The 18,966-nt window shown below is 38.5% G+C and overlaps 2 protein-coding genes across 9 annotated transcripts in view; one reads left to right on the top strand and one right to left on the bottom strand.

The window, feature by feature from the left end:
* PHF3 (PHD finger protein 3) overlaps positions 1 to 8,372 on the top strand; it is a 51,346-nt gene extending 42,974 nt beyond the window's left edge. For all 8 annotated transcript variants that reach the window (XM_039729712.1, XM_039729667.1, XM_039729706.1 and 5 more), the window contains 4 exons: positions 230 to 377; positions 1,470 to 1,559; positions 2,713 to 2,908; positions 4,062 to 8,372. In XM_039729712.1, the coding sequence (XP_039585646.1) occupies positions 230 to 377; positions 1,470 to 1,559; positions 2,713 to 2,908; positions 4,062 to 6,235 (2,608 nt within the window). In that variant the 3' untranslated portion in view covers positions 6,236 to 8,372. The remainder of the gene's footprint in view (positions 1 to 229; positions 378 to 1,469; positions 1,560 to 2,712; positions 2,909 to 4,061) is intronic.
* A 148-nt stretch (positions 8,373 to 8,520) lies between these two features.
* Positions 8,521 to 18,966, bottom strand: part of EYS (eyes shut homolog) — a 708,088-nt gene continuing 697,642 nt past the window's right edge. Inside the window, exon 47 of the mRNA XM_039729652.1 lies at positions 8,521 to 11,427. Coding sequence (XP_039585586.1) covers positions 10,229 to 11,427 — 1,199 coding nt within the window. The 3' untranslated portion in view covers positions 8,521 to 10,228. The remainder of the gene's footprint in view (positions 11,428 to 18,966) is intronic.

Below are 18,966 nucleotides of genomic sequence, written 5' to 3'. Positions count from 1 at the left end.
TACGGAACTAATGTGCTGCTCGTCTGACTATTCCTGTACCATAGAGCTACTCTGCTGGAAGATAAGAAATGTGGTTGTCTGCCTGTCTTTTTTTGTTGACGCTTCACTATGCTTAACTGAAAAAGAAAATTCTTGATAATACTACATTTCTATGATAAAGAAAAATTAGGATTTACACTGATATATCATGCTGTAAACTGAGTGGCCTTTTTGTTTGTCCTTTTTTTAGGTCAGAAACTCCTGGTACTGTGGAATGTGAAAGTTTGTTTTTGGCACGCCTGAATTTCATCTGGAAGGGCTTTATCAATATGCCTTCAGTAGCAAAATTTGTTATTAAGGCTTATCCAGTTTCTGGCTCCTTTGAGTATTTAACAGAGGTATTTATATTTATTGAAAAGAATTAATTTATTAATTTTACCAACTTATTTACCTTGTAGGCTGATATTAGTATAATGATGGAAGACAGTGAGGCATGATCATTGTAGTGAATGAAGTATTTGTGGGAGGACATAGATTAAGTCTATATTTGTAAGTCAAGCATTATTCATTACATGAACCTCTGGTTCATATTCCCATCTATAACAGTAATCTGTGTAACGGAGGGGGATTTTTTGCCCATGTGTTGGCAATTCTGGTCCTAACCTTGCATTGTGTGACTCAATTGTCCCTGAAAGAAAAGGTTTATGTAACATTCTCTTCTGTGTCTGAGAGAGTGGAAAAGCATGTAACTGCTTATGGTAGTTGTCTTCATGTCACAAAATAAAGATCAGAGAGCTTAGAAGGCACAATTTTGCTTCTTGACAGCTACAGAGGATGCATCAGCTTTCTAACTAAAATAACTTAGGTCTTCTGTTAATAAGATTGTCTTTACTTTGCTGTAGATCTTCAGGGAAGTGCAGGCCATGCAGTAATCCTTAATACTAAAGGATAGTTATATGAATATGATATGCTTTTCAAAACCCTTTGACTTTATTTAAAAAAAATTATTTTTCTGAAAGTCTGTTTATTTTGCTTAGGAACAGTGAACTCAGTAGTATCCAAGAATTTATATCTTTGTATACTTGCACATGGTTACATTTTTGCCTCATGATGACAATTTTGAAAGTTTATTATAAACATCGGTGTGGAGCTCTCATTGTGGTGTGGTGTGATGAATAGCTTGAGTGTTCCCAGAGCACAGTACAGTTGTGTTTGCAGTTAATGTTACCAGAAAGGATAATTTTGGCAAGGTATAGATGAACAGTATTGAATGATAACTAATTTATTATGTATCATTAACTTTGTATTGAAAATCTAAAATGTCCAAAATTTAATTTTTTTTTCTGTTGTAACTTCTACTGATATTTTTAAATTACAGTTTAAGAAATAAAAGAACTAAGTATGTTTTGAATTTTTATGAAACAGATACTGGATGAAGGACATACCACAAGATTTATTTGGATTCACATTTCTCTTGTCCTTTCTCATAGGATTTACCTGATAGTATTCAAGTGGGTGGGAGGATATCTCCCCACACTGTCTGGGATTATGTAGAAAAAATAAAAGCTTCAGGGACCAAGGTAAGAATTTTACGTAGTAAAGAGTTGCTGTTCAATATTCATCTTAGTCATCCTAAAGATACTTGGGTTTTTTCTCTCTGAAACATTTGCAAAATATGTGAACTTTAGGAATATCTCGTGGTTATGTTGAATGGCATGGGTAGCAGCTGCTGGCATTTATATTCTTCCTACCTAACCTTAAACTGTCACCTGCTGTTTGAGAATACCTGTCTTTGTTTGACACAGTAACTCATCAGGAATGTTTGGATACCACTTTACCTCTCAAGTGTTACCCTTTCATAGGGTAGTGTTACATTGTGCAAAACCATCTCAGTGGCTCTTTGACGGACTTGTCCCACTGTGTGCCAGTTGTCCTTGTGCTGGGGAGCCCAAAACTTGAAAGTCCTTTCCAGGTGGTGTCTCACAAGTGCTGGATAGAAAGAAATAGCTGTTCTGACACCCAGATTGCAGTAGGCCTTCTTGGCATGGATGCATCACCAGTTCATACTGGGCTTGTTCACCAGGATCCCCACATCATTTTATGCCAAGCTGTTTTCCAACCAGTCAATCCCCCAGCCAGTCCTGGTGCATGGGGTTACTCCAGCTCAAAGTGCAAGATTTTGCATTTTGTCTTTGCTGACATTGACAAAGTTCAGTCTTTTATTTCAGCCTGCTTAGTTGCCATCTCAGTTTTGCAGAGACTGTTTTGTCTAATCTTCCAGGCTGTTCAAAGAACATCAGCTCCTGAGCTGGGCTTTGGGCATAATTCTGGGATCTGAATACTGGTCTTCCACTATTATTAATGGATGTCTTGGACACAACAGACTACAAAACACAGCTTTCTAGTAATGTTAAGGGTAGAGAATGGAATAATTCATTGGAAGCTGGCAAGCTTCCCAGAAACTTGTTATTTAGCTGGCTGTTAAAAATATTGGCTCTTTTGTCATGTACTTCAATTAATTTTTTCATACTAAATGCTTTCTACTTGTTTTATCTAGTTCTGAATTATTTTTGGCCATGTTTCTGCTCCTTCTGTCTCTTCTATTCTCTGCCATTTTGGCGTGGGTTTTACTCCTCAGCACTGCTCTTTTAAATAAAGAGCAGTCAGTAAAAAAAATAATGTTTCACAGAAAATTATTCTTGACCATCTTTTTCCCTCTCATTTTATAAACAGGAGATCTGCGTGGTTCGCTTTACCCCAGTAACTGAAGAAGATCAGATCTCCTATGCACTGTTGTTTGCCTATTTCAGCAGTAGAAAACGTTACGGTGTAGCGGCCAATAATATGAAGCAAGTGAAAGATTTGTACCTCATCCCTTTAGGTTCCTCAGATAAAGTCCCTCATCACCTTGTGCCTTTTGATGGGCCTGGTAAGTACAGCTTGGAATTTGGAATTTTATTATCATAACGCTACTTAAAGAAGTTGGCAACAGAAATATAGGAGGAAATAAAATTAAAAAATGCTGATTTATTCAAATATGTAATGAGTTTTCCATAGTATTATTATATTAGTTTCCTTGAAAAGACTCTAATTTCCTCTTGCTAGATCATTGTGATACACAAAGATGAAAAAACTAGTGTTTACAACCTTTTTTTTATGTCTGCTATCTTCTTTCTTTATTCTAACACGGGAGGCTTTGTAGGTTTCAGTGTCAGTAAACTGAGTCACACAAGTAGACTATGGTTGAAGGCATAAGTTCCAAATTGATATTCTCAATTTAAAGTAGTGTTTTTCATTATTTGGATTGTTTTTATCTTTTTTCTCAAGTATTCCAAAGTTCTTTGCAAAAAAAAATACATTGAAAGTTTAAAACATAGATGGGCAAGTCCTGAAATGGCGCTCAATTGATCTGTGTACACCTGAGTTACTTTACATCAGTTTAGCTTGGTTATAAAGATTTGTGGATGATCTTTCTTTTTGAGATAGGCAGGGCCAAAATGAAGAGAGAATGAGCTACAACTCATTTTTCTACCATTAAATAGAACAAAATAGATGGTGAAGAGGTGGGTAATAGTATGCCTTGAAACACAGCACCTTTCCTGGAATGAGGGAAACATTTCTGAAATTTGCTCTTGGTAAATCTTTGAAGAAGTATGTCTAACACTAATTGATGAGGAGACTTATTGTTTGCAAGTGCTCTGTTTACTTTTTTTTCCCCCTATTATGCTTTGCTACCACTGTTACCATGTTGTAGATGGGTTGGACTAACTTGATGTTTAACTTCTGTGCTGTTTCTGGTGAGATTAGATGTCCTATCTATCTCATATTCTCTGTTTGGAAGTTATAGTCTACTTGAAACAATCTTAAGTTGCAGTGTTTGAAGTCATACGTTTAATACTGGAAATACTTTTTTTTTTTTTTAAGTGTTGTTAATGTTTAACATGACAAGCAGAACAATTTCAAATGCCATAAGATTAATACTTTTCATAGTATATTTAAGTATGTGAGGGTTATTTTTGTTAAAATTATTGCCTTAACCAAAGTACAAAGAGATGATAAATTGCTGTTGCACTTTTGTACAGGGATTGAAATACATCGACCAAATTTATTACTGGGATTGATAATTCGCCAGAAGATGAAGAGGCAGATTACTGCTGTTTCAAGTGTTACCAGTAGTTTTGCAGATGAAGCTGCTGAAAGTACCTTGAGTAGCTTGCCACCAGAGAAGAAAAGCAAGCCAAACAAACCTGAAGTCTCACATCATGATTTGGCACTAGAAGAAGAAGAGGAAAATAATTTTTTTAATTCCTTCACAACTGTGCTACACAAGCAGAGAAATAAACCACAGCAGTCTAATGCAGATGATGCTCCAGCAGTTATTGAACCATTGGTGGAAAGTACCAAACATGAACCACCAAAGCCTCTCAGATTTCTTCCTGGAGTCCTGGTTGGATGGGAAAATCAGCCTTCTACTCTGGAGCTAGCAAATAAACCATTGCCAGTGGATGATATTCTTCAAAGCTTGTTGGGTACGACAGGGCAGGCATATGAGCACAGCAAGTCAGAAGCAGGTCCTAGTGAAGACATACCATTATTAAATGAACAGGCAACCTTGAAAGAAGAAACCATGGATGTTGCTGAGGTAACTGCTGAAGTTGGTGAAGCAAAGACTGGTTTGGATGATCCTCAAGAATCCACTAGTGCTGGTGCAACTGCAGATGCAGCAGCTGTAGGGACCTCAAGTTCTGCAAGAAGTGCTGGTTCTTTGATAGGGCTGAGTCTTAAGGGAAAACCTCCAGATGTTTCCACAGAAGCATTTTTAGCAAATTTGTCTGCTCAGGCACAGAATAAGGAAACTGAAGAAAGTAAAGAAAATGACCCAAAGCGACAGATACCGGACAAGGATAGTGTTGCACAGGAAGTTAGAAGGAGCACAAATTCCAGCTTTTCTTCCTCATCAAATTCAGGAAAAAAGCCCAGTGAGAACAATGTTAATGTAGGCTCTGCTGAGGGTACTACTCCTAATACCTCTAAATCACCACCATTTATTAATCTTAAAAGAGACCCACGACAGGCAGCTGGACGAAGCCAGCAGACTAATATTTCAGAAAACAAGGATGGAGATATTAGCAGAAATGAAGACCGACAAAATGCTTCAGGAAATGATCAAGGAGAACCAGAGAATAAACAACTTTCTGGAGAAGGGGCCTTAAACCTGTATCAAAGTGAGGCACAAACCACTGAGACACAGTTCAGTTCAGCTGGGGCTAAGGCTGATAACGCAGTTGCATCACAAGCAGAAGATACCAAACACTCGCAGGAAGATGGATTGATGCAAAACATTGAAACAGTGAACTCATTTAGAAGGGGACCAGCCGTAACTTCATCTCATTTTGAAACTGAAAACTCTTCTCGTTCTGAATTTATTTCCAAAGTCCCAAGCCCTATTGCAAGTGGCAGCTTCCCATCTGTTGGACCTCCACAGCAGAATTTTCAGCATTCTAAATCTAATCCACCTGGATTTCAGTTTCAGGCTCCTGCACCTCATAACTTCCCTCCACAAAACAACCCTATGTTTGGATTTCCTCCTCATTTACCACCTCCACTTCTTCCTCCTCCTGGCTTTGGTTTTCCTCAAAATCCGATGATGCCATGGCCACCAGTAGCTCATTTATCAGGTCAGCCACCACAGTATGCCGGACCCATTGCACAAGGGCTACCAGTGGCTCACAAACAATCAAGGTTTTTGGGACCAGAAAATTTTTTTCAGAATAAAGACAGTAGGAGACCAGAAAGGCGCCACAGCGATCCTTGGGGTAGAGACGAACAGCATTTGGAGAGAGGATTCACTAGAGGAAAAAATGATCGACAAAGACTTTACAGTGAAACCCATCACCAAAAAAAAGACAGACATGAAAAAGAGTGGAGCAACGAAAAATACTGGGAGCAAGATTCTGAAAGAAACAGGCGCAGAGACAGAAACCAGGAAAAAGAGAGAGAGCGGAAGAGTAGAGAGGAAGGACAGAGAGACAAAGAAAGAGTGCGATCCCCACACAGTGATAGAGCTGCTGATGGAAAAAGCCCCAGAGAGACTAGAAATCCAGAAAAAAAGACAGAGAAGCCTAAAAGTGATGAACAGGCTCATGAAAAAGATAAGGAGAGGGAGAAAAGCAAAGACAAGCATAGAGAACGAGAAAGTGAAAAGAACAGAGAGAGACATAGGGACCACAGTGACAGAACTAAAAGCAAAAGGTAAAAAGATGCAGGCAGTCTTTTAAAATCCTATTTAAATAAACTGTTAGAGTAATGTTGTAAAAGTTTGTATGACAAAAAAAAAGAAGAGAGCCTGCTAGGATTGTGCCATCGTTTTTTATTCTGTGTTGGTGTTTTGCAGAAACAAGTCTGTGTTTTGGTACCACTCAATGTACCAATACTCATCCTTCTTTTCATTATACCAACTGTCGCTAGAAGTAGGAGTTTAATATTTTAAAAATTTTACATTGCTGTATATTCAAAATTTTAAAGGTTTCTTTTTATTAATATGCAATAAAGGCTTAGGAATATTCTTAGCTGAGGAAGTTGGCTTTAGTCAAGTCTGCAATATAGTTACTGCCTTTGGTAATTTGTGCTCTCTTCTGTTTTAAGATGCCCTGATAATTTTCAAGGTTGTTTTCATACAATACCCTTGTTTTTAAATTGCACTGTTTTTAAAGACTGCAGCAAAGCCTCAGAATCCACATGTTAAACAAAATGTAATATGCTTGGTGGTGTGAAGAGTTTGGGGTTTTTTTTAAATTATTCAGTAGTACAATAAAAACTCAAGTATATTTCGTTATATTATATTTCAAGGTTTTCCTAAGCATATGAAGCAGTTTGTGACCAGAAATTGGAAGGCTGAGCTGCTCGAATGTTACTTCTTTAAACTGCACTTGTTTTAATAAGAAAGCATTTCTAACCTAAATTCTTGAAAATTATTTGTAGTAGTAAATTCATTTCTCCCACCATTATCCATGCTTCAAAAACTTGAATACCTAAGCTTGTACATTACTTTGTGTTTTGCTATCCTTTTTACTGTAAAATGTAAATATTTTAAGGGATATTTTGATTCTAAAATGATAAAACTTTCTCACATACTGTGTGTGTTTGATTTCATAGCTGTGAAACTGTAGGCTAAATGAATATATAAGGCTGAATCGCAGAATTCCACATTTGTTGTACACTTTATAGCTCGGTTTGTTTTGAGTTTTGGAGAACAAAGATGGGGGAGAAGGGCAAAAGTGTTTGTACACTTGGGACTTCTGGTAACTTGGTATTTTGTGGGCTACCATCCACCAATGCCAAACAACATGCAAATGTGAAAACAAAATCACCTACTCTAATACTTTTTAAAATACACTGGGCATATTATTGAGTCTGTCAGAAACAACAAAAATATTCCACAGTATAAAGAAAAACTGAGGTTTATTGTTCTGGTTTTCAGTGTTTTGTTTTTCCACTTTGAGTACACAACCTTACTATGCTGCTGACAGAGCATTTTGCACTTTGCTGTAGAAAAGCCTCTTCTATCAAGAAAAGTGTTCCCAGTTTAACAACATCGTAATTGTTAGTTTTCATTATGAATATATTTTAAGGTAAATTTTTACTTGGATACCTTGCAAGTAAATTCGTGGTCAAATTGGCTAAAATTAAAAATCTTGCACTGAATATAGGAGGTGGTAGACTTTTATTAAGTGATAAGTTTCTTCAACTCATCGTTGAGAAGACTAATTAAAAAATTCTCAGTACTTAAAGTGACATTCAAACATCTTTAAAATAAAATTAGTCTTTTCCAAATAAATTCCATAGTCTGTAAAGCAGGAGTGCTGTTGAATATATCTGGTAGTAATATACATGTGTTTTGTTGTTTAAATATTTGCACCAAGTTCTGTAGGTACAGAAATGCACCAAAGCATTGTTCTCATGTTTGGAGTAAGTTTTAAATTGACAGCTCTGCATATGAAGATTTTCTTTTGATCCATTCAAAAGTAGTCTACTCCATGGTCACTGGCGATCTTCCTCTCACATGTGCATCCATATCTGCTCTGAAAATAAACTGGAAGCAGTGAAAATTGCAACTGCCTGTATGGAAAGGATTTGAATGCTTTCCGCCAGAACTACCAGAAATAACTTGTTTAAAAGAGTATGTAAACATTTTTCAAGTTTGCTGAGTGCTTTGCCACCTGCCTTGTGTATGTAAAACCTGAAGAGAGCCACAGTAAAACAGCTCTTGAGGGAGAGTTTTGTTAAGTGTTTAACAAACAGCAAAAGTCTCGTCTTCAGGATTTGTTCCTAGGATGTGAGTTAGTGTAATGGGAATAAATCCTGCTGCTACAGGAATAAAGGATTTTATTTCTGCATTGCCTTCAGTCACTCTCCTTCCAACATTTGTGTTAGCTGGAAGTGCTCTGATTACTTGTTCCTTGTTTTACACCGAACCACTGCTCAGATCACACAAGACAGTGTGAACTGCTGAGGAACTGCCAGTACCCCAGAAGCCCCAGAGAGAACAGGATAAACAAATATGCTCCCTTCTCCAGCACCACATGGCTATAAAAGGCTCTACTTAGAGAAACTGGAAGAGAAGAATCTGGGGACAGCTCAAATGCCAGGTGGGCTTCATGAGCTGCATTTTGGGAAGAATTGCAGAAGCTCTGTTGCATCAGGCTGATCAAATGGGGGCTCAGAGCAGCTGAAGATAGAATGAACCTCACAAAGATGTTTGCAGATGCTTAATAAAACGTCTTAGGGTAGCTCCCATGCACATTACTTACCTTTAAGTCACCTGTAACTGACTTGACAGTGCTTTCATTGCTACAGGTTAAGTGGTGATGTGGAAGCAAGTGTGTGTCACCTAGTTTTAGGTGCTTATGGCCTTTGCTCCATAACACAGACCCCATCCTCACTTCCCCCTCCACCCCAAAATAGTTATTGTTTCTGACAGGTGCATGCTGAAGGCTTGCATTCAGTTTCCATGCAAGGAGGTAATTTGCTATGTGCTTTTAAACAGTAGTAAAGTGAAAGAGGAAAAGATACTAATCAGTCACTATTATTTTTATTTAATAATTTTACTTATTTAGTAAGCCAGCAGTCAAATGATAAATGTAGATGCCATCGTACATTATTGGTATAAGCACATTGAGATAGAATTTTAATTTTTTTATTGCTTCCTAAAGTAGAATATAACACAGCTTTATGAGAAGGAATTGATTTTTTTGTATTTGTGTATGAACAGCTCTAATGATTTTTGAGATTATCAATTAGTGAAAAATATATTTGTAGAAATTTGGTTTACTATGACCAAAACCTCTGTACTCATAAAATTTTGAAATGCCATTTAGGGCAATATAAGTCAGAAAGGTGTACATAAAGTAGAACAGTTCTTGGACTTTTTAAGGTCTTAAGAATAAGAGTTACTTGTAGGCAGACTGCCACATTCCAGTTATAAATCATTAAAGCCAAAAGTTTTCATGTGGTCAAATAGGGGAGACCTCTGCTGGAGAAAACAAGGAAGCCTGTTTCCTCTCTAAAATGATGTATGATTTTTGTTCTTAAAATTATTCTTTAAGAGTAATATTTTAGCAGACTTAAGAGAAGCTTGAGTTCTACCCTCTTACATATATACATACAGGATGGAGACAGATAAGGGAGGGAGAACAACTTCATTGCCTGATTAGAGTCTTTGTGGGCTTAACAAGTAATTATAGCTGTTGCATTTTTAAAAATTCTCATTACAATAAATGTGGGTTTTGCCTCAAGCACACTGTTTCTTCCCCCACCAATTTCAGTTTTTAGACTGGACCTTAACATTAGAAAAGAAACATTTTAATAATATTCAAGAGTTAAAGAAACAGGTAACAGTTTTCTGTTCTCATAAAGCAACAAACAACACTTGAATGATGGTTGGCTTTATAAGCTAGTCCCTACCCTTTTTTTACAGTACTATTTCCAGCACAATAAAGAAAAAAACCCTTCAGACTTTCCCATTATTTTAAAGTAAATGCTAAAAAGTATATATAAATAATTCTAGGAGGAAAACAATTGATCATATTTTATATGTATATGTTATTAATACTCCACATAAACTTGTCCCTTACTAGTTTTTAAGTGCTTTCCTATGTTGGTTGCTGAGTCATACCCTGCCAGCTAACACAATTAACAGGAGGAATAGGAATTTTATCCTTTTTAAAAGAGTCTCGGACAGTTTTTTCAATTAATTTCCAGAATTTCCATCATGAATGTTGTATCCTTCTGCTTTCATTAGCTGAATCTTTTTAGAATCTTGGAAGAGCACAACATCTTTAATCTTACCAATGAATTCCTCCGTAAAAAGCCCTGTAGTGACTATATTGACTTTCCTGCCAATTTCAAACCCACCAAAGTAGCAAATGCCACCATAGTTTAAAGCAGTGTATTTCCTTTGTGGGTCAATATCTTCGAAAAGGATTAGTTCCTCATCAAGATAAACCTTAATACAAGTTTGGTTTTGAACTACAGTTGTGAAATGCCATCTTCCATCAGAACAGGTTAAATACTTCCTATGAATTAGAGGAACAGAGATTCTTTCTCCAAGATTAATCACAACTTTTAAAGTTCCATTGGCAAGACCAATGGCAAGGAAGTCATTATCTTCATCTTCACTTTTTCCCATCCAAGCTATTAAGCCTTCAGTTTGATTAGTAGTAAAATTTAAGGAAAGGCGGCTGTACTGGAGGTCTCTTTTTCCATAAAAAGGATCTGTGTATTTAATGTGGGAGTTACCAACAAACTTTGCTATGTAAAATTTGATTTTGTTATCACAGTACTTACCTGTCCAGCCTAGTGCACATGCACAGGAATATGAAAATGAAGAAGGTTGAGGAATACAAAGCCCGTGAGCCCCACACATGTTTTGTGAACAGTGAATAGATTGTTCACACTTGGTCCCTGTCCAGTCTCTTGGGCAAGAACAAGAAAAGCCTGAGTTTCCAACTTGACATGTTCCATTATTTTTGCACACAGTGTAACCACAATCTGTTCCATCACAGTCACCAATGTTGGCTCCACCCTTGGGGTCAGTCACAGTAAGATTCAGTTCCCTGTTGTTTATAACAATTTCTCGAATACAACCAGTGAAACCTGTGGGCTCATTTTCTATTGCCATTGGATTAACAAGGTTTAAGGAGGATACCCCTCCAACAAAAAAATCTGAATGTGTGTCTAGTGCATTCATTCCAGGACTGGCTTTCTGAGTAACGTTGATCCCATCCAGGTCCAGGTAGCCTTCATTACCAACTCTTCCTGCACTGAGTAAGTGCCATGTATTTCCATTTGTGTGGACCTTCTGAAGGGTCTGTAGGATGATTGTTCTGTCTCCAAGGTTGTAGCGTAACTGTGTAAATCCATTTACTAATGATATACATAGAAAGTCACCTGTAAGAAAACAGTATAAAATATTTTTAATTTTTAGAGGGGTGCACTGAAGAACAACATATTAATGATTCTGATGCTTTCATGCCTGCATTTCCTTGTACCATCATTATATCTAAATCACACAAAGAGAAGTGTTCCCTGATGAGCTGCTTTTAGCCTTTTTTTTTCTTTCTCATTTTTGGAAAGTGAGCTTATGTTTGCCTCAGACTAAAAAGCCCAGCCTTCTGAAATGCTCTGCTTTTGTGCAAAAACTAGACAACTGAGGTAGGAGGAAACAGGATCACTTTGGTGTTCAAAAAGTGTGAATCAGTGTTCCCGTGGAAAATAAAAAAGTTTTGACCAAGTTACGAAGGCAGAAATACTCTCAACTTCAGTATGTTGAATAAAGGCTTGATGGATTTGTCAGTTTAATGAACAGTTTTGTCTGCACCAGACATACTCTGCTTTCCCCGAAGGCTCCTTTTCACAACAGGGATGTTTTGGGTTTAATAATGTGACAGCTATAGGAACAGATATGCTTTTTATTGCATTGTTCTTCTAGAGGCCTTTGTGACAGGAAGTATTAGAAGGGAGTTCTCTCTTCTTGTACTATCAGTGTTTCTGGCCTTACAGGCAGTGTAAAAGGAGAGAGAGTATCACTTAAAACTGTACTTCCAAGCATGAAGAAGGAAAACAGCGAAAGGATAGTAGGAAATGGGAGCTGGAGAAGTTTGTAAGGACAGCAATAGACCCTAATAGGGGAAGGTGACAGGGAAGCAGAAGAGGACAGCAGAAAAGTTTACAAATTAAAGTTATGTTCTCAAATTTGTTGAGGTTTGTCTGTTTAATTTACCTTTTATATCTTACTTTTGGAAATAATAGGCATCAGGTTGTTATCAATTAAATACATTTGTTAAATTTGAATGCAAGCTTTCGTGATAGTTACCAGTCCAGTTTCCTTAAAGATTCAGCATTCCTAGGAGTGGACCTATGGTGAAGTTTGCTTTCATGTGTGTTTAAGTTTTGAGTATTTCTAATCCTTGGATTACATTGCTGGTAATTGAATGGCTTAATTTACTGAAGGCTTGTGAAAATTGCCAAAAATTATACCTCCCTATTCAAGAGATGATCAGGTTGCAATTTAGGCAGGCTGGAGATGTTTCAGTGGTATTAGTGGCTGTAGAGTGCATACTTCATGCCTCACCTTCCCTGCTCCAGATGCCCATGCCAAGAACAAGAGAAAAGCCCTTCCTTCTTTCAACTCTGGTAATAGCAGAGCACTCCCTTTTAGCTTGCTAGTTGCAGTTGTTATGATCTGGTTTACTTCCCTGTATTTGATGTTCGAGGACCTTCCTTGTTTCTTTTTTTCCCAGAAAATTAATGTAATTTCCTTCACTTATGATTTCTGCTGCTTAGTAATGTGGCTTTAAGTGCTTGATTTTTCAGTGCATACATACATAGTTTGTATGCACTGATCTTGCTTTGTTTCAGCAGTGTGCATAATCTGCTTGTCTATGTCTTTTATCAGGCCCTCAGTCCTAGGGTGGGAAAGGAGCATGAGGAAAAGTTTCTGAGTTACCTCTTAGGCAGCCTTCAATCCCCTCCCCTCTCCTCCCTGGACATGCAGACTTGTGTAAGGACACAAGTACTCATACTTTGCTGTCTAGGAAGGAGGAAAACCTCTGACCAGGGTTGCTGTTGCATCTGACGTGTAATCAAGACCTGGAGAAACTGGAGGTTCTCCAAGACTTCCTGGCCTGCAGGGGAGGGTTTTGGTGGCTTTGCACATTTGACAGTGATCTGTTTTGGAATCTTATTTAGTTGTATTGCAAGAAAACAAATCTGTGTTACTGAATCTGCTGTCTACAGTGTAAAGAGGTTATCACTGAATATTCTGTTCTGGCATAAATTTGAAGACTCTCTTCAAACTGGAGTAACTTCTACTTCTGAACAAAAAGTTACACTTCCAGTTTCACCTCTCTCTGAGGCCTTTCTTACTCCTCTGGTTAGACCTTCTCTTTTCACAGATGACTTGCCATTTTAGTTATTGGCAAGAACAACAGAGTGTTGAGATAAATTTTAGGATCTGAAAGTTGATCCTAGGGTGCAGTCATTATTTCTCCATGAAGTTTATAATAGGTATCATAGGTACTATTAGGGACAACTGGCTGAAAACATCTTAGGACTGTCATGTAAAGTGCTGTGTGTTCACTGTCCAAGAAACTTCCTCTTAAAGTGAAGGGAAATGATGGGCTTGTCTTTGATGCTTTTCAATAAATATTTTCAACTGAGGATCTACATCTGCCCTGTCTCTGAGGGCCAGATTGCACAGCTGGAGCCTGTGTGGGCCGATGTCATCATAGGAGTTGTATCACCAGTTTAAACAAATGGCATTCTTGCAACTGATTTTCTCTTCTCAGCAGTCTGTATAGGACCATGAAGCAGGGTGGTTTTTTACTATTTCAATTTGATCGTAGCTCAGACCTGCCTCATTTAACCTGTGCCAGAGACCTTTCTGAGGAAGTTGACTTTGGTTAAGCATGAAGGACATGACGTCCTTAGTTTTTCCAGCACTAGACTGTATAGCTGGTCCCTACTTGAAAAGACGATCTGTGCACAGGACAGACAACTTTACTTCTGGCTTTTTACATTAGCAGCTCATTTAATATGGGCTATTCATCTCCATCAGTGGTGTCATAACAAAAACAGAGAGACTCCTGAGACAGGCACTCACAGTTCTTTTGTTCTGCATGGAAGTCTTTGCCCAACCTGTTGGATGCAAGGAACTGTAAGGCAACCTGTGTCAGTAAGGTTGAATCTTTTTTTTGAAGTAGGCCATTGTAGCTTCGCTAGGCCTTTAAACTGCAATATGTCAAGACCCTGGGCATTGAACAAAATTATTAACAACATTCAGGTCTGTTCTTATGCACCTTCTTGCCCCTGTAATATTCCCTGTTTCACTTAAACAGTGATTTTTTTTTTTATAGCCCAAATGCTAATTCCCTTCTTCTCAAGGGAAGGGAATTTGTAGCAGATATTGCCCTAAGGAAGAACCTGTTCTGGAAATAAAACAGCACTTCTACCTGCAAGTCCTAGTTTGGGGTTTTCACCAAGTGACTGAAGGTCAGAGTTGCTCTGCCTCAAAGTGGATTGTCTCTATTTCATATTAGAAGCCAGAACTCCAAAGCAGGGGTGAATTTTTCTTCGTAACTTTATTTTCACATTTTTCTCATGTGTACAAGTCTCATCTGCTGCCATATTGAATGTTAGAATTCCCAGAAGGCTGGTCAGCCTTGTGTCTTGAGCTGTCAGTTCCTAAAACTGGGAAATAATGAAAAGTCTCCTAAAATTACATCCAACTGCTACTGTGAGATCTGGATTATCTGTAGTAGTATCTTCTTATATGACTTCTTATGATTAATTCTGAGTGCATCACAAAATTTTTTCAGCTTGCTACTAATATGAATATGTATGTAAGTCTCTTCAAGAAATTGGTTACAGTCTCACAGTCAAATTCTAAGTGCTTCCAAATTGTGACAATGCCCTTTCATGTTCAGTCTTTATCTGGACATGCAAATGTGTCTGTATACCCCTATTCTAAGATCATGCTCAAGTAGTATCAACTCTCCATGCTTCTATGTTACCATAGGAAACTCATGTACATCATAATTTGTCAAAACTGGTACACTTGGAAATGCATTCTAGGAAAATTGCACTCTCTTTGGAGATGTCCTATTCAGGCATCCAGAATCATCACTGGAATAAAAAATGTGGTAGTATTCAATTAACACAGCTGTGTTGGGCAAAGATCTCTGCATTTACTGCCTACACTACCAAATATGCCTGATACAGATGTATTTCCTAGGAGGGATGAATACAGAGTGTTTCAGGCTGACACACTATGAGCTGGGACAGCATTCTGGATGGTATTTTTAATATTTCTGTTTCAAGGTCTCTTCCCCACAGTGACTTCAGTCTAACTTTGTGCTCTGGTATGTGTGTGTGTAAGGAAAGGCCTTTCTTAACCTGTTAAAAGAGTACCTGAGGTTTTTCCTATGCTCCACTGAAAATTAAAAAGGACTTCCCACTTGTTTGCCAAAGGAACTTCCAGAACATATTTTTAAGTGACTTCTGTAGTACTGGATGCAATCTTGTACTCAGTGGTGTTCACTTTTTTGCTGCTATTGCCACAGTCTCAGTGGTAAACAGATGCAAGTGTCTCTGAAGTCTCTCTGTGTGCTCAAAAGTCACTGATTAGTCCTGAACTACTGAAGATCTAGATTCCTTTAAGCCATGTGTTGCTTGTCTTTTGTCTCATCCTGTGTTACTGAGCAGGAGCCTCTATGCTAAGCTGCAGATAGAGGCTTTGATGAGCTCAGTGGTTCAGCAGTTTCTTGCAGCTTAAGCATCCCAGGAGCCCTACACTGTGGTTTCCTGGTTACTGAACATCTACAGTCTTGGTTCCTTTATTTGTTTCAGAGCCCTGAGACAGCGCCTCTGGGTGTATGTTTGCATCTGTGCCTTCTGTTGGTTTTACCTCACCCTTCTGTCCTCTAGCTCAAGCCCAGAGTGCCAGTTTCTATCACTGTGGCATTGAGTAGCACTTCCTCCACTCTCCTTCCACCATTTTTTCCAGAAGTTGTTATTGATCACTGGCACCATCTTGGTGGCAGGGCGAACGTTTGAGCCTTTTATCCTCATAAGCAGTAACATTCATGGGAATCACTCCCAGTTAATGAAACCTCTTACTCTAGGTTCTGCTATGTGCTCATCTTCATTCCAAACTGACCTTGTTAAGCCACTGTAATGAAGTGCCTGTGTCTCGAGCAGTATTGCTGCCTTGTATTGGCATGATGCATTCTGTAATCATCACAGCTCCAAGAGCTATCTGCTCACTGCTCCTTCCTGCCTTGCTGAGCTGAGCTCACATTGCTTTCATTCTTTTTTTTTTTCATCATTCTGTTCTTCACAGTTTTCCTCTCATCCTGCTCTCCTGTGTATTCCATGGACCTGAACCACAATCTCTTACACTGTCATGCCATACATATTCTCCAAGAAGCAGAACTTTTCTTGTCTAGAAGGGGTTGAAATAGCCCTATCAGCCTCCAGCTGGATGGCTACAATCTGTGGCCAAGGAAGGTGATGCACGCTGGTGTCCACCTGGGAGGGAATCTAACTGACCAGTGGTTGTCCTTCACATGCCTCCTGAGCATTTCCAGTAGCCAGAGTAAGGCTCAAGGCCAAGGAGAGAAAACAGGGAAGAAAAGGAAGGGCTATAATGGGGTAAAATGAGAGAACAAAGAACAGAGAAGAGATGAGCCTTTTTCCCCACCCTCTGCAGCTTCTGCTGTTAATTGCTAGCTGGTAATATGTCAACATGGTTGAAACTGCCTTCCTTTAAGTTTGTTAACCTTGTCTTTGCCTTTGTCTGAGTGTGTGCATGCATTTAGGTACCATCTGGCTGACAAGGAAAAGGAGCTTGTTGCAACTGTTGTAACTTGGTCTTTTACCTAGGGGTGACCATATCCAGTGCCCCTTACATGCACTTAAAGGAGTTACCATAGATATGCTTTCATGGATTATTATAATTTATTCTGCTCCATGTGTGGAGTTGTAGCTCATGCAAGACTGAAAACTGATATCAAGTCAAGCCTGTATATTTTTCAAACCATGTTAAAAATCAGTGTGTCAATAGGTAGAGTCCAGCTTCAGTTTGGAGCACCATCCCATAGCAGGAAGGGCATAGCTGGGATCCAGAGCAACCCTGCAGACAGTGATGCCCATGCATCTACAAGGGATAGGCACTTATCTATTTGTAGATTAGACTATTCAGCCTCACCTTTCCAAAATGCATTTACTCTTTGTGAAGAAATGCACTGTGCTTCCTTTAGTCATCATTGTCACCCTGGCACATTTTGGCAGCTGGAAGGAGCCACCTTCCTTCAGCAGCCTCAATTTGCCAAACGTTTTTGGTTTGCTTGCCAGTGTCAAATGGGTAACAATAACACTTCATATGAAACAGATTTCAAGACAGTGGGGGTGTCTGTTCTGTCACACAGCTGGCTGCCAGTTCTGCTTCCTATACTGCAGTCTTAGTCCATACAAATGATTCCAAAACTAGTACAAAGCAGAAATTATGTCCCTGTCAGCTAAGGAAATATGGCTGCAAAAAGAAAAACACTTAACCACTCGAATTCCTGTTTTAAAAGTGAGTGGGCGATCAGTTTCTTTCGGATTAGGAAAATAATACTCGTGCCTTTTAGGTATTTAAAAGTTCTGAATATTTCCAAAATATTTTAGTCCAGTTCCATGATTCAGTTTTCATCATAAGCAATGTTTTAGAAAATCATGCAGACATCACATACTTGTATTGGCATTCTCTTATTTTCATGTTATAGATTTATAAACTGAAATGCCTTAAATACCAGGAGTTAAAAATTTTTAGGTCTTTCAGTCAGGTAGGTGACAATCTGGCTAAAGAGAGACAGAGAACTGCTGTTGTAAATGTTGAGTGTCAAATTTAGCATGAGTCATCCAATGACTGACTTCATTCTTAGTCACCTGGCATGACTGTTCGTTCTCATCTCTTTGGGGAGCAAACCTTTCCATCACCCTGGCCTGAACTCTGGAATAATGCAGGCAGTCTATGGCTTATTCCACTTTTGCTAGGTAAAGCTTCAGTAATGCTGTGACTCAATAAAAAAGCAAGGCTCCTTTTAAATTGCCTTTTACTCAGAGTGCCAAGGCCTCCAAATAGATAGAGTGGCTGCTGTGTAAATGGACTGACTTATATACCTTTTTCAAGCACTTGGTGGGCATCCAGCAAGCCCTGTCTGAATTAAAGGCTGTTTAATCATTAGGAGTCTCATGCTTTCATTGGTAAAAATAGAATGCACTGCCCTTGAGAAAATGTGAAGTGAGCTGGCCTTCTACAAACTGTGTGCTGGACTCCACATGAGTTCCATGGTGTTTGCAGAGACCTTGACCAGATGCAGTGCATAGAGCAAGTAGTCAAAAAGGGAATAATGTTCCCTTGTCTTCAAGTTTCCTATCTTCAAGTTTCTGAAGTCAGCTCGCTGTTGGGTTGGGTTTTATCCCCAGCTTATTATTAATATTGCCGGCCACATAAATTTTGTCAGACTTTGGAAATTATTTTCTTAGGGCCTGCAGAAATCCGTAGTACCATACTTAGAGTCATGATGCACATTCAGAAACAGCTGACAAAGCAACAAAATGGATGACTGATAATTATAGGAAATTAGGCTAACAGATTCACAGGATGTTTTCCATTTTATGCCAGCTTCTGAGCTGTTTAAATGTGTGTACTGGAGTAGTGATATTCTTAGAGGAATAGAAGCTAGAACCAGCAGATCAACTTCAGAATAAGGAGACTTGCCCTTTCTAGAAAGTTCTCTCGTGTTCTTTGGGAGGAACAAAGCTGGAAGAAATGTTTCAACAGAAGTCTCATGTTTTTTTCTTTACCTACTAAAGATGGGATTTTATTGTTAATGATGGGAGGATTATTTGGTGGTATATGCTCCTGAAAGAAAAGTCCCAGTG

The sequence above is a fragment of the Passer montanus genome, unplaced genomic scaffold, assembly GCF_014805655.1.
Source record: "Passer montanus isolate IOZ18808 unplaced genomic scaffold, ASM1480565v1 scaffold11, whole genome shotgun sequence".
Lineage (NCBI taxonomy): Eukaryota > Metazoa > Chordata > Aves > Passeriformes > Passeridae > Passer > Passer montanus.
This window is presented reverse-complemented; position numbering and strand designations above follow the sequence as displayed.